Raw genomic sequence first — 16,135 nt, forward strand, 5'->3', positions numbered from 1 at the left:
CCATGATTGTGTAGCCTATAGAACTAGACTGAAAGACCATTTAAAGGCCTTTGCAGGTGGTTTGAGTTAATTAGCTGATTAGAGTGTGGTACCAGGTGCCATCAATTTTGAACCTTTTCACAAGATTCTAATTTTCTGATATGATGACTTTGAGATTTTCATTTGTTGTCATTTGTAATCATCAAAATTAAACGAAATAAACATTTGAAATATATGTGTTTGTATGTAATGTATGAATATAATATACAAGTTTCACTTTTTAAATGGAATTACTGAAATCAATCTACTTTTTCATGATATTCTAATTTTATGACCAGCACCTGTATTATTGAGCAAGGCAGCTTATTGATATCTTGTTTAGTTTTTGTACATCGAATGTTTGTTCGGCATGTACTTAGCACTAAGATTCTGTGCCTTCTCTCGTCTGTGGCTTGTCTTGTGCTACATTGCCGTGGTGATAGAACAGAATGTTCATGCAGACCGTGTGTGGGTTTCTGTGTGTGTACATTCAGCTCTTGTTCAACACAGGCTTTGCTAATATACAGGCCTTTTTTTGCTAAGTCATCCTGCTAATGCTATTCATTCCTTGCTAATGTTAATTCAGCAATTTTGTGCTCCTTAAACACAGACACGAAGCTGCAGTTTCCCATATACAAAGTGACAGGAGACATCTGGCTTCTGATTGGCTGAGGTTGTTACCAGGCAGAGTAGGCAGACAAACCAAAACAAAATGGCTGCCACTTCCGTCAGGATGATCTTATGATGCCTGTCTACAACTGCCAATGTCGGCCATTTTGTAATCATCAAACTTTCTTTCAACTTTAACTCAGTCATTTTTAGACGTATTGAGCTAAAATTTGATATGGTAGTAGCTGACATGGAGTCGCTTCGCATACTGACTGCTTAAAAAAAAAAGATGGCCGCCAAAGCTAACAGGTGAAGATTGAGCCCAAAATTTGTGGGTGCTCTGACTCTACAACCCTGTAACATAGGAAGGTCAAACTTTACAGCTGGACTCCTCACGTGTCAAGGATGCCTGTCTATATCTGCCAATGTCGGCCATTTTATAATCATCAAACTTTCTTTCAGCTTTAACTCAGTAATTTTTAGACATATGGAGCTGAAATTTAGCGTCTCAGTAGCTGAGACATAGTCCTATCACATACTGAGTGCAAAGTTAAAATATCAAGATGGCCACCAAAGCTAGCGGGGTAAGAAATCCAACCCAAAATTTGTGCTTGCTCTAACTCTGCAATCATGTAACGTAGGAAGGTCAAACATCACAGCTAGAACCCTCATGGGTTAGGAATCCATGCCAAATACTTTTCTTGGCATTTTGACTTGAGATGGCGACATAATTTGCAAAAAATGATGCATTTTGACCCAAAAAACGGCCAACCTGAACGGTCACAATCTAGGTCACGTGACCTAGAATGTGGCCTAGGTCACTTGACCTAGAGTGTGCCTCACAGCAAAGCACTTTAGGTTTGCGAATAAACTCGTCGAACACCCGCATATTTCGCCATACATACATACAGAATATATCAAAACATAGGTATTTTTGTGGTCTTTCAGCCCCAAAATGTAAGTAGCAGTATGAACAGATTACATTGAACACCATCTCCCATGATTCTTTGTGACTTACCCATTTCCCACCTCCACTGCTCTGACAAAGAGCTCAAATTTCAACAGGTATCTCCTGCAGTGTTATCCTGACCACTGATAAGATGTCCATCAGACAACAAACTAAATTTTATCAACACAAAGGACAGATGGTGATTAAGCAGAGGAAAAAAGAAGCTTCATTTAAAAGTCGGTAAAATAATCTCTGAATCTAAAAAAAGTGAGACGAAGAACAATGGAAGTAGAGATGCCAGGTCAAAAGCAAAATGTCAAGTTTTTTTCTTCTTCTGAAAATAAATGGCAACTAAAAGCTGGTAAAAATAAAGAGATGACAGAAGTAGTCATGTTGGGGGAAAAAATTGAGGTGGAAAGCATTTAGCATGAAGTTGGTACTAAGGTCATATGCAAGTAAGCTGTCTGAGATATTCCAAACTCAACAGGAGAATTTCTGTAACTGATTGCCACTGACCAGAAATTTAGTTGGTACTAAAGATATACTGAGGAAAACCAAACTAAGATATAATAAACTCATATTAAGCTAACATAAACTAAACTAGGATTTGAAAACCTCATCTGAACACATCAGAAATGATAAAAGCTTGGATATATTAAAATAAACTAAAGGTACTGGAAGGCTAAGTAAGAGTACCAATGGCCAGCTAAAAGTTAAAATATTTCAATAAAATGCCAACTAAAGGTGTCAGAAAAAAGCTAAATTTATCTAAAACACAGGCTAAACTAAAATTTTAAATATGCTTAGTCAAGCAAACTAAAATAAGTTAAAGTAAGCAAAGGCAGAATAAGTTTGGTTTATTTTAGTATGGCTTAGTCAAACTAAGATATAATAAGCTAACATAAACTAAACTACGATTTAAAACTACGAGAGGAGTGATTTTTATCTAGCTATGGGTGAAATTGATGTGAAACATTTTTATTTTTGTTTTTACACTTTTACAATTTATTTTGTTTTTGAAAGATAAAGAAATTCTTATGTGAAAAATCAAAATAAAAAACAAAAAAGCTTAAGATAAATAGTAAGCAGTATGGTTTTAAAGCTTCAACTCATCTCTATTTTCCTTCCAAGAATTCTCTAAAATAGCCTTTAGCTTAAATTCTCTAGGCTTTCCTACATTCCTTTAATGTGGTTTTTAGCTGAAGTTGTGCAAAATTCTGATAGTCTTTCATAGTTTTTCTTGGGATTTTGGATGTTTTTCTACTCAGTATTTTCTTAGACCATCTACCTGACCATTACAACATTGTGCACTGTGCATCAAAAAAGGAGAACTAAACGTGGAAGACAAAAGAGAAATTATCAGACTTTTTAAAAAAAAATCTCCCCAATAGATGAACAGTGTCTGAAAATCATGTTTTTAAGAAACAGGAAAATCAAAGGCCTTCTGTTCCTTGCAGAAATACATATCACCCGACAAAAAATTTACAGATGAAAAAAAAAAATTAAAACTATAGTGTAAGTGTGCAATCAGCATTCATGCAATAAAGTAAAAACCCATAGTTATAATTTTGAATTAGCATGCAGAATTGACTCATCTTCCAGGTGGTTTCCCACTGCACTGAACACAGTTGTTACGATGTTGTAAGGCAAGACAGTCCCCCCTCCACAGCTTGTATTTTCTGCCTAGAAGGAATTTTTTTCATGTCTACAAAAAGGCTTTTTATTGTCTTATCTTGACAGAATCAGCTGGTAAATCAAACGTGACACTGAGCTGTCAAAGATCTGCGTGCCTCTTAGAAAGACATGTCTTTAATGAGCTTCTGCTGTTGTTGCTGCCGATGTCTTCAAAGTTGTTTTTCTCAGTATGACCCCGCTGACCTACTTTATTGGGAGCTGCTATTTTTTTCCCCCTCTCCTGCAATGACCTGTCTGTCATGAGTCAGGTCCTCTATGGAGAGAGGACAATCCATGGCTCTATTGATGACAGTTCATCANGCTTCTGCCATCACCATAGCATTTAAACACAGTCATCAGTTTCTGAGGTTTAATCTGGCCCCTGCAATCCTCTCAACAGCTATTCCTTCATCAGTCTCTGCCTCACATGTATTCAGTAGAGATGTGATCAAGTAAGTATTTCACTTAGTTGTTTGAAGTATTGCTTTAAAATAAAATTGCATATATAATAATGAACAAAATTCACATAATTGCTCTATGCTTTAGTACTGTTGTATTATTTTATTTTGAGAATTTAAAAAAGTTTTTTTTTAAATGTAAAAAAAGTTTATTGTGATGAATTGTGATTTACCTTCTTCAGTGGATGGGATGGAGAAATTAGGTTGTGGTGGTTGCTGAAGATACATTTAGAAACATTCAAAAGCTAACGACAGTGCTAGGCAAGATTTTTGGCTACCATCTTATAAACTAGTAACATTCACCACTCTATACTGCTTACATGTGGAAGCCACACATAGTTAATTGCCTTGTGCTTGCTGTCATTATTCCAGAAACTCATAAATCTCCTATTTTGCTTAAATAAACATATCATGCGTAATATGAAAAGAGAAGAGTTTTTGTAACGAGCTTTTCAACATGCCAGGCCAAGAATTATCAAGGGCATAGTGCTGATGCACTGCCACAGCTGTGATTAAATGACCAAGTGTTATAATCATTCTAACCAGACCAGTACATAACTGTTTTTTAAGTAATTAGGTACTTTACATGTCTGCTTAGTTTAACCAAAGCCCTGCTACCAGTGTCTGGAGTTGATTTCTGTCAAGTGGTCTTCAAATTTTGGGATTTTAATCTGCAGTTTTCCCCCACTTGAAAGGGCAGCTTGCTTCAGAAGATTTTAAACTGGACTTCACACAATGATCAACAATCAGTTCTTTCTTTTTTCTCTTTTATTTTGAAAGTTGTTGAACCAAACCAGATGAAAAACCTAAGAAGACAAACAAGAAAAAAGTTTAAGAAAATATAACTCAATGAGCCAAAATCAGTTAACAAAACCCCAAATTAAAATCCTTTTTAAATAACTTAAATTTACCCTTAAAACTAATAATAACATATCCACATTTAAAGCACCTAAAATCAATTAACCATTTTCAATATTTCAGTGATAATTTTACCCATACACTTTGGCAGCTCTAAGCTCTCTTAAATACACAAAACAACATTAGCAACTTACTTTGCACTTTCACACGTTTTTGAAATTCACATTTTAACTGCATTTTAATACCACTTGCAACTTGAATTTTAAATCACATGAATTTAACAAATTACATTTTTAACCTGGGTGTAAACATATCCCCTGATATGTTAGTCCACAGCTCCAAAGACAATATGATTAAAAGCTTACCAGCTCCTTCTTTCGCCTTTTCCTTGAACCAAGCCTTACTTCTGCAGTATCCACCCCCCCAAGTTAAATTTCTCCTAGCACTGTTCTCTCACAATGTTTGCTTCTTGGTGCCCTGTGAGTGAACACCTCCAAACTCCTCTAATCATTGAATCATTTCCACCTGGAACAAACAGTCTGCTGCCTCCTAGCTGGGAGACACCTCAGACCTACATTCAGCCAGAGAGGGGCGGGGCTTGGAGCACAGCTTAACAACTTCACTTAAACTAAAAACTTTAAGAGAGGAAATAAACTTAGAGTGGGAGATATAGCAAAAATAATATAAACTTAGCACATAAAGTAAGAAAACTTGCATTTGGTTGAAGCAGTGCTTCTTGGCAATAAATGTTACACCACTGAAAAACCTCTTTATTTCCCCTTAAAAAGTGTCACATTTGTTAGGAAAATTCATTTGTGGGTAGAGCAGCAGCATGGGTATGAAGACTGCACCCATGAAAAACTTGCTAAATCTCTGCCAATGCAGAACAACTTATTCTGTTATTGACTCGTGTTTGGTGCCGTTTATTGGATCGTATGATTGAAGTCCAAGAACCAAGATATATCGTCTATTCAACAATGTTACGACCCCAGGTCGAGGGGATCAGGGGGTGGCAACATAATGAAGTTTAAAATGGGTTTATTACAAAATAAAGGTTTCACAAATAAGACAGAGGTTACACCTTAACCCAATTAACAGTCAAACTTAAACTATACAAATGAAAAAAATAAAGACTAAAGTGCAGCCCCAACAATCAGATAACCGAAGTAGGAAGTCTAACCCAGACTCAAAACAATCCAAACATAACAGAGTATCAAACTTTTCCTAACAAAAGCTTCTAGATTGAAGAACTAGAGTCAATCAAAGTCAAAGACAGATTTGTAAGCAGAGCAAAAGGAAACAGCAATACAAAATACTTTAAAGCTGCCCAAAACAGTTTTCAAAAGGCTAATACAAACAAAGTGGGGGGGATCAGGTGTACAAAACCTCTCCTTAAAGCTGTCCCCCTTATTCTAGGAGCCTTTCATAGGGTGCAGGGCCTCATCATCATCTGTTTGGCTTGGTAATCTCCTACTGGTCCAATGGGCTTGCTGCTCTGAAACCTCAGGGTAGCCAATCAGCCATGTGTGCTTCCACACCTGAATTTACATAAACAAAGAGAGACTGCACAGCCCCTAGAAGCTAGGAACCGTAACAAACAATTTAGTCATTTAACAAACAGGGGCCTCTATAAATAGACTGTAAGTTTATAGCCCCATTCTAGCCAACCGGGCCACTCATAGCGCTTTCCAACACAACCTGTGTCCTCATTTACCCATCCACATAGCACTCTACTACATCTACAAAGCTAACATGAATAACCCATAAGTGATTTGAACTTGATTTCTACACTGATGGGGCACACATCAGAGGCAATGAGGGGTTCAGTGTCTTACCCAGGGACACTTTAACATGGGACTGCTGCCAGGAATCAAGCCTCCAAAGTGGTTGTGTTGCTCACTCTGGAGTAAACATTGCATCCAAGCTGATCCCACTGGTGTTCAATAAGATTAAAGTGAAAACTGTTTGGTCCCATACTGTAGAAATATGGGATTGCCACTGGTTGCAGAGTCTCAACTTGTGGGACACCTACTTCGCGGCCTGTTTCTGACATCCCCCATTTTAAGGAACTTGGTCTTCAATTTGGAGAGGGTACTAAGGCTCACTCCAAATAATGCTGTAGCTTGGTTTTGTTGAACAGCAGCTTGAGATTGCCCAATAAAACTTGCCTTCTGCACAACAGTCAAACATGTCATGCTTGGAACAGTCACCAACTGACCCCTGTAGCAGGGTCCATGCTCACACGTGATGAAAATCAGGTGCCAACCAGGTGCCAATCAGGCACCTGATTGTCAACATGTGAGGTAGAAGAGGCTCAAAACAAGAGGCAACAGCAGAATAAGCTGTTTGGCATTGGCAGAGACTTGGCAAGTTTTTCTTGGGTGCAACCCACATACTGAATTCTGCTGCTCAATCCACAAATGCATTTTCCTTACAAATGTGGCAAACATTTTAAAGGGAATAAACAGAAATTTCCTAATTTTTGCTGTTTATCACATTTTTTGTCAGTAAAATAATAATTACAATTTTATTAAAATTCTTACATTGATTTTTTTGCAAGTTATTCAACATTCAGACTGTTTTCCTATCTATAAAAATGAAAAATAAAAAATACATATATATGTTATAAAAACCAGAGCATTTAGACAAAATAAAATTGCTGAACAGATTTTAATCAGTTTCCGACTTTTTAAAATGAGTCAAATTAAAATGTCAACTTTTAATTTTAACTAATGAACTTGTACAAAGTACAAAGTCATTTTAATGTAGGGTCATACGTCAGAGTTTGGATTATTTCTGCATTAACAGCCTAATGCAAAAATGGACTATTTCACCTAAACTAAACCACCAGTGTTTTGATAAGAACCCAGAGGCCTCTGTTGATCTTATCAGACCAAAAGGAGCCACATCCTAGGAAGTCCCCCTTCCGAGGACCCTACAATAGCCATAAACTAATCACTGTTGTTGACTCAAAAACAAGAGTTACACCCCCTTTCCCAGACCTTTCGGCTCCAAAGACAAACAAAGGTGACAATAGTACTACTTTGGAAGAATTTTACATTCTGAGAAGAGAACAGCCAAAGACCTGGTTATACTCAGAAACAGATAATGCCTCCGGTCTACGGACATCAAAGGAATGATCACATTCCTTTAGACCTGAAAAGTAAGTACCACAATGCCCTGGTCTCTGCTCAGTATAGTTGGACTATGTTATCAAATGTGAACTTTCTAATCTGTTTAAAATAAGTTTCTGGACTGCAACCCTCCAGCTAAAATGTGATATTTGTGCTAAAATTGTTTTTCTCCTTTCTAGTTATAAGAGTCCCACTTTCATCTTTAATGTTTTTATATGCCTATATGTTTTCTGTTTTGCTTTCATTCATTTGCATATCAGATGTCATATGAAAACATTATTAACGTTATCCTCCCATCAGGTTCCAAGTGTATCAATATATGTGTTTTACAGATCTAATAACCATGATTCTTTGAGTTCTAAAGGATCAATTTCATGTGAGAAGACTTAATTTAATCACTGATTGAGTCTGCTTCCCTTTTGTGCTAATTAAGTTTAATTTTGAGGCAGAAAAGAAATGCAAAGATCTGATCACGTTAGTTTCTCCTCTCCCCTCAAAACGCCCCACCCGAGGAGGAGTACTGCTCATTGGCTAAATGACCATCAAAACTCCCACCTTCTTTTGAGAACCGCGGCTCTGATTGGACTATGAGCGTGCAATGGCCAAACCCTGGCTTTGTTTAAAAGGTCTAGCGCGAAGCTCTTTTTGGCCCTCGCTCTCGCCCCGTTTCTCTGCTTCTGTGGGATCTAAAGGCAGTTCTTACACCAAAATAAATGAGTACCACTATCTCTCTCCTTTGTGCCAGAACACGGGGGATACTTTAATTGTCACATCTTATCGTCATCACAAATTCCACAAAAGATCCCAAAGTATCTTTGAAACTGGGCGTATTTAAACAGACAGAGTACATTGGTGTCTATTGCATACTTCTGACCATTTTGTGATTGGTCAGAAGTTTACATAACTCCTACGTCACTTACAGGAAACCACCCCTGGATGCAGCTTGATCAAAACATAACACACACCGTTTTCCCAGGAATTGTCTTATCACTCACAAACACATTATTCTGAGAAATTCTTGGCAAAAACAACTTAATACACGATCCTGACCGACAGTTAACTCTGCAGTTCATTTTCCCCCATACTTCTCTTCTCTGCTCTTGTCCGCCTTCCTCTCCTGCTCCCTCTCTGTCCATTTCGTTTTGGTTGCTTCCCTCGTCCTGTCTATTTTTAATTTTTATTCCTCTTGTTTTTCCGTTACTGACTTCATCACATTTTTCATTTTGAACCAAATTTTGGTTAATAAGTTTTTAAATTTATTTTGGGGGTCAACATTGACGTTAATTTAGTAAGTCAGTTAAACAAGTAACAGTCCGAGTTTTTATCAAATTCCATTGTGTCACCTTCGTGAGATCGACTCTTCACCCCAGCCTGACCATCAAACCATCTTCGAATGGCCATCCCAGAGTCGTTCACCTACCTGCCAAAGACGAGCTGCTGACTGTTTGGACCACCGGAACCGGCCGAAGGTTTGACTCAGCTCCCGTTGACAGAAAGTGTCCTGGAGTCGACATCTCCTGGTCATCTTCCTCCCGTCGTGGCCTAAAAGTTCCCGCTGGTACCGAGAGACAGTGGCCAGACGGATCTTTCTCTTGGTAGGATAAACTCTCTGAACCGTTTGCTGGCTTTGGATGGTGCTCCGAGCTGGACTTATAGTTAGACTCACTCAGGTTGTCAAATCCATAATAATAATCGTCATTTCTATTACGCAAAGTTAATTTCTCAAACCCCTTCTGCCTCAAAATTTTAACTTCTCCGATTTAATTAGACTTTTTGTTTAACCTCCGTGCCATTACAACTCTTTAATCAGTATCTTATTACCATATTCAAACAATATTTTCTTAACCTGCCATAACTTGTGCTATATTTGTTCATTCAATAAACGTCACATAAATAGTGTAAAAATTTAATTCAGTGTGCGTGTGTTTTGATATGATTATGATTTTAATCCAAAGTGAAGAAATTATGATTTAGGGTAATTAAATGTCAAGACTGATAACTAAAAATTATAGATTTATGTAATATTTCCCTCGCTGAGAGGGTGGTGCCCTGTTATGTTATAATTTATGATTTATTAATAATTCAAATGTTTCCATCTCATAACAAAATATACCCTTTCCTCTTCATTAACAATGTAGGACAGGTGTCACTGACACTAATAGCTGTGAGTGTATTTTTTGTCAGAAAACTACAAGTCTGATTTATCCACATTTATAAAAATTAAGAAAGTTCCATTATATCTCTATACACTGTCCACTTGATTCTGGCCAAAAGAAAAGTGCTGAAACTGAGTAAACTTACATTTTCTATTCTCTTCAGTCCTCTCACTGTCCCATTTTTCCCTGTTTAACCACTTCCTCTGGATAACTGCCTGCACTTCACTATTCCACCATCAGGTTTTCTTATCATCTTTTCTGTGTCCAGATGTCACACCAAGTGTCTTCCTACCTGTCTCTCTAATCACTCTTGCTGTAGTAGTCCAGTCATCTGAAAGCTCTTTTTTACCACCTAGAGCTTGTAACCTTCCTTTTCTTAACATCAAACCTTTCCATCACCTCCTCATCTCCTCTGTTTCCTTCACCAACATGTCCGTTCAATTCTGCTCCGATTACCACTGTCTCCTTCCTGGGAATACTCTCTATCACTTCATTGAGATTCTTCCAGGATTTCTCTTTCTCTTCTACATCACATCCAACCTGTGGAGCATAACCACTGACAACATTGACATTGAACATCAGACCTTCTACTATCTGACACTCTATCTGACACTCTTTTCACCTTGGCTACATTCCTTGCTAACTCCTCATTCTAAACCACCCCTGCTGCATTTCTCCTCCAATCCACACCATGGTGAAACATCTCAAATCCTGCCCCAATGCTGTTCACCTTGCTGCCCTTTCACTTGGTCTCTTGCACCCTTAATACATCTACCTTCTTCCTTTGCATCATGTCAGCCAACTCTTTACCTTTGCCTGTCATTGTCCCTACATTTAAAATTTCTACCCTCTCTCCTCTTCTCCCTGTCTCCTAGCTCATTTCCCTCCTTGTGGTTTTTGACTAACAGTAGCTCAATTTCTGCCAGAACCCTGTTTGTCAACAGCACCGGTGGCAGTCATTGTTAACCCGGGCCTCGACCAATTAAGCATGGTGTCACTTGGATGAACTCATATGTTATTTTTGGCAAAAGTGTTGTATGCAATTTGCCCTTCCTGACACAACCCTCACCATTTATTCGGGCTTGGGACTGGCACAAGAGATACACTGGCTTCTGTTCTGCAGTGGCTACTTTGCTTAAGTTGCTGCATGTGCTCTTCCAAAACATATGCTACCTTTGCATAGATTGCACTGGGGCTGGCCACTCCAGTGTTTCTCTAGTTCAGTGGTTGTAATCATGTTTTGTAACACTGATGTTCAAATTGAGATCCTTCTGCCAGGTAACCTATTGAGTGAAAATAACCTTGATCAGATGTTATTGGCCCTAAAAATACATTTGTAAATATCAAGGAGACAACTTCAATATAAAGAAACAGAGTTCAATGTGTTGTATATGATTTCCTCTCATTTTTTCTGGCTCAGGTCAGCTGGTGGCAGGAACCTGTGAGATTGTAACACTGGACCGAGACAGTAGCCAGCCCAGGAGGACAATCGCACGTCAGACAGCCCGCTGTGCCTGCAGGAAGGGTCAAATCGCTGGAACAACCCGAGCCAGACCAGCCTGTGTTGACGGTAAGGTTGTCACTCTGATCTGATTAGTATGGACATCTACGAACAGGGGCCCAGTGCAGTGACAATAAAAATAATAAAATGTTGGGATGTTCAGATCAAGTTTTTCACCCCCCCCCTCCAAGATACTGACCTGAGTCATTTAGGAAAAGGAATATGACTTATTGAACTTACATAATTATGGCATGTATGTAGTTGACATTTCAGTAGCTCTACAATGTTGGAAAACAACTTCTGTTCATGCTGATGTGTATCCATCTACTTGTGTTGTACAAAAGTGAAAAATATATCCTGTTTTCTGGTGCTGTCGTATTGAATCATTAGAACTCTGGGTAATTCTGCTTACACACCTGCACATAATACTGGTGTTACACGACCTTTTTATAAGCATCAAATAATGAAAAACAACTGAGTGTTTTAGAAATAATATATTTAAATGAGACATGGGCTGGTATGCCATTCTGGCAGTCTGATAACCATGAGCAAAAATACCAGTTTCACAGTAGCACAGTAATAAAACTAAAGCTTGAAAACATGGTTTATGTGTTTTTATTTAAATGCAAATTATATTACTACTGCTGCCTAAATATGATCACATATTAACTTATAATAATAATAATAATAATTTATGTTTTTTTAAATTTTAATGCTCATATATAAAAAGGAAGACAGAGAACCCCAACAAACATGTTGACAGTCACATATCAGTGTATCAGGATTTTGCTGGGCTCAGGACAGATTTTAAGCAAATTTGTAATCAACTTTTATATTTATAATATTTTTCGTTACAATGATAAACAACCCCAATTCCAAAAAAGTTGAGATGTTGTGTAAAATGTTAATAAAACCAGAGCGCAGTGATTTGCAAATCACATAAACATGTATTGTATTCACTTTGAAACGTAGTAAACATATCAAATATTTAAACTAAGAAATTGTACCATTATAATGAAAAATAAGGTTAGGGGAGGGCCATGTTTACTCTTCTTTTAACAACTGCCTGTAAACATTCAGAGAGTTTTTAGAGGGGAATGTTGTCCCATTCTTGTCTGATGGAGGATTCTACTTGTTCAACAGTCCTGGCTTTTCTTTGCTGGATTTTTGTGTTTGACGGTGCACCAAATATTTTTAACTGATGAGAGGTCTTGACTGCAGGCAGGTCAGTTCAGCACCCAGACTCTTCTACTTCGAAGCCATGATGCAGGATGTGGTTTAACAGGGTCTTGCTGAAATATGCAAAACATTCCCTGAAGAAGACATTGTCCGGATGGGAACATATGTTGTTCTAAAACTGTATATACATTTCTGCATTAATGGTACCATCCCAGATGCCTCTTGCCAGTCTGATCTTGTGTCCAAGTCCAAAGGGGTTCTACCGGATGCTGCTTCACCAACCCCAGTACCCATTGAAAAGGTCAACATGCTTCTGCCAGGATGTTTCCCAGACCATCCACCAGAACTCTTTTGCTCCTTTTCCACTGGCTCTACTAGAGAAGCCCCGCTCTACTCGGCCTGGCTTGGCTCGGCTCTATAAAAAACCCTAACCCTAAACATAACAAAAACCAGGAACAGGACAACCAAGACACGACCGGGCAAACATTAACAAAACAATGAACCAGCGTAGAAGTGGAGTAAATGACTGGGTTTTAAGCACAGAAGATAATAGGTAAGTGCGCACAGGTGAGTGATAATCATTGCCAACAGGTGGAGGTGGGCGTGGCAGAAAACCAAGTGTTGTCTGAGGGTAAATGGAAGATAGCTGAGGCACAGAGACAAGATAAAACATGAAGACAAGAAAAGAAACACTCAGAATACAAAAACACAAAGAAAACCCACATCCTGATAGTACCCCCCTCTCAAGGGATGGCCCTCGACATCCCAAAAAAAACCCACCAAGCTATGGAGGGTGGAGGGGGAAAAACAAAAACAAAGAATGGAGGACCCAAGACTAAACAAAAAACCGACTAGTCAAAAGATCAGGGGAAATCAAAAACAAAAACAGAGACCAGAGATCAGGTGGATGGCCCAGGCGCCATCCCCGGCGTTGCAAGAGTTCGGGCGGACGGCCCGAGCACCGTCCTCGGCAGGGCAAGAGTTCAAACGGACGGCTCGGGCACAAAGATAATCAATGATTAAGTTTATGTTGATAAATGACAGAATTGTAGCCGTTTGGATCAAATCTTGAAAATAACATGCACACTCTAATGCAATATAAGAGATGTCATGCTCAGAGTACTGTATATGTTGTAAATAACTCTCAGCATCTACCATATCAAATTATGTATTTTTAAACTGACATAAAAACATGCTATATCTGTGTTGGCTAATATTGGTTAGCTGTGGCAGATAATCAACATTGAATTAACTGCAGGAATTGTCATGATTTTAGGCAGAGATTTAGCCCACATGCAGAACACACTCAGGAGACAGGAAATAAGAATATAAAGATTTATTGAACACAATGACTAAAGTACTGGAAGCCAGGAACACAGAAACTGTAGCGGCAACTGTGGGGGGAGACAGAGGATTAGATTAGTTGGTTGTTTGTTGATGGTGATAATTATATTGGCAGAGGTAACGCTTACTGGAAGTTGAAGATGATTTATCCTGGAGGAGTCCAATATAGGAGTCTGAGTCCTGTTGTTTTGGAATCCAGTTGAGTTTGCAATCCAGTGGTGTTGGAGGGTGAGCAGGGTTCGGTCAGGGGAGGCAAGCTCGGCAGAACCAGCAAGGCAAATCTTTGTTTATACCTTAGGAAATGCTGAGGCACAGCACTTGGTCTGTGAAGGTCTGAATCTCCGTGAACTATGGAACCTGGAACGAAGAAAGGAAACATGAAGCAAAGTCTGAAACAATAACTTGGTCTAGAGGTAACTCACGTACCATACAGGTTAACGCTCTGATGGTGAAGTGGTGGCTGCAGTGTCCTTTTAAGCCTCCCTTGATGAGCTGATGATTAAGAACTGTTCTAGCCCTAACTGTTCTTAATCATTATCTTTTTTTTTTTGCAACATCCCTAAACTTATGGAGACTTCCTGCCTTGGTGCAGACATGAACATGTGATGTAAAGCAACTTATCAGAGCAAAGAAATTCACAGAATTCTTGCACAATGTTTTCTGAAAACACACAGAAAAAGTCAACAGATGTTTGTTTTTATTCCCGTCATCTGCCTTTCACTTGTGATCTAAGCAGTAAGACAAAGAGACATTTCCTGTTCAGATTTACCTCCTGCTGTTTCTGTTTTGTTCTAAAGAAAACAGTCTGACATTGATGAAATAAAAGAAAGCCTGCAGGGTTCTGAGTGTATGCAGCAAAAAGCAAACAGACAAGAAGCAATACCTTTTTGTTTCCCATCAGGTAGAGACAAACTGAAAAGGGCAGGAAGGTGATGTGTTCAGGGACTCTGAGGTGTTCAGAGTGTCCTATGGAAACCATAAACCCTGCACTGACTTCAGCCCTGAATACAGAACAGAAACAAATTTAATACAGAAGAAAAATCAAAATCAATTTAATATGGATGAACAACAATCCATTTTAAATCCATTATGGAAATATCCTCTAATTACCTCTAAATATTCAAATTTCTTGGATATTTAGAGGTTATGAGTTAAAATTTTTATATAAGATATTTTATGGGTTATTAAATAGAACGTTAGGTGTTAGTTTGTTATTAGAATATTAGTCATTAGGGGCATGTAACATGAAAGTAAACAGAAATTAAAGTTCATTGACAGGTTGAAGGTAAAAGAGTAAGCCAAGAGGAAAAGAAAAAGAGGAATAGATATTTTCCATTTGGATGGTACATAACAAATATGTTAAAAAGATAAGGAAAATAGTTTCTGTGTCCAGTTCTTTTTTAAGTTCCTGAAGTACTTTTTTTATTGTTCTTCATCTTCTTTTCACTTCCACTGTTTCCCATCCGATTGTGTGATCCTCTGGGGACAACACAGCGATCCTCCTTCTGGATGCCGTCTTTGATGAATGAAGCCATTACAAAATGGCCCCCACTTCTTCTGGATAAATGAATTGTACTGAGCTGTGGTGGATGGATCTGCATTGCGGCTGTTTAATTTATCAACGCAGTGATGCGGCACTTGCAGGTGTTCAGGTTTTTACTGAAACCAACAATTAATCCACCGCTATTGGTTCTGTTTTCTATAGTTGAACATTTTAAACTGCTTTCATCCATTCTGCGTTCCAATTAGTCAAATGGTAACAACCTTCTGGGAATTAGGTTTCATGTTTTAACTTTCACGTATTTCTTCAGAATGGTCTTCAACATTAGTTTCATAGGCTTACTTTTGTAAGCTTTTGTTTGGACTTTAGTAGTTTTTTTCATTCATTGTGAGTCCGGTGCTTGCCTAAACAAAGGCTGAACCAGTATTGTGTCAAATACATGCCAAACAACTCAACCAGTTTTAAATTGGGCCCTTCTTAACAAAAGTCTGTCACAAAGACATCATTTTCACACATTTTTTTTTTTTGCTGAATTACAGAAACACAAAATGATGAACCTAATACATCTTGCAGATGTCATAAACAAAACCACTAACAATGCTTGAGCTTTATTTGCTACTGTTGACAGGCTCACAAACCCTCCTGTGACGTTACCACCTGAACTTCAATCTAATGCCGCCTGCAACAAGTTTTCCAGTTTCTTTTCAGAGAAAATTCAAAAAATCAGAGGATTAATCTGCACATCCACTCCAAA

At 38.3% G+C, this 16,135-nt stretch overlaps 1 protein-coding gene across 1 annotated transcript in view; it reads left to right on the forward strand.

Moving 5' to 3' along the window:
• The window catches only part of LOC108250535 (chemokine-like protein TAFA-5), a 147,799-nt gene that overhangs the window by 36,682 nt on the left and 94,982 nt on the right, over window positions 1-16,135 (forward strand). The window contains exon 2 of the mRNA XM_037981006.1: window positions 11,277-11,426. Coding sequence (XP_037836934.1) covers window positions 11,277-11,426 — 150 coding nt within the window. The remainder of the gene's footprint in view (window positions 1-11,276; window positions 11,427-16,135) is intronic.

The sequence above is a fragment of the Kryptolebias marmoratus genome, linkage group LG17, assembly GCF_001649575.2.
Source record: "Kryptolebias marmoratus isolate JLee-2015 linkage group LG17, ASM164957v2, whole genome shotgun sequence".
Classification (NCBI taxonomy): Eukaryota; Metazoa; Chordata; class Actinopteri; order Cyprinodontiformes; family Rivulidae; genus Kryptolebias; species Kryptolebias marmoratus.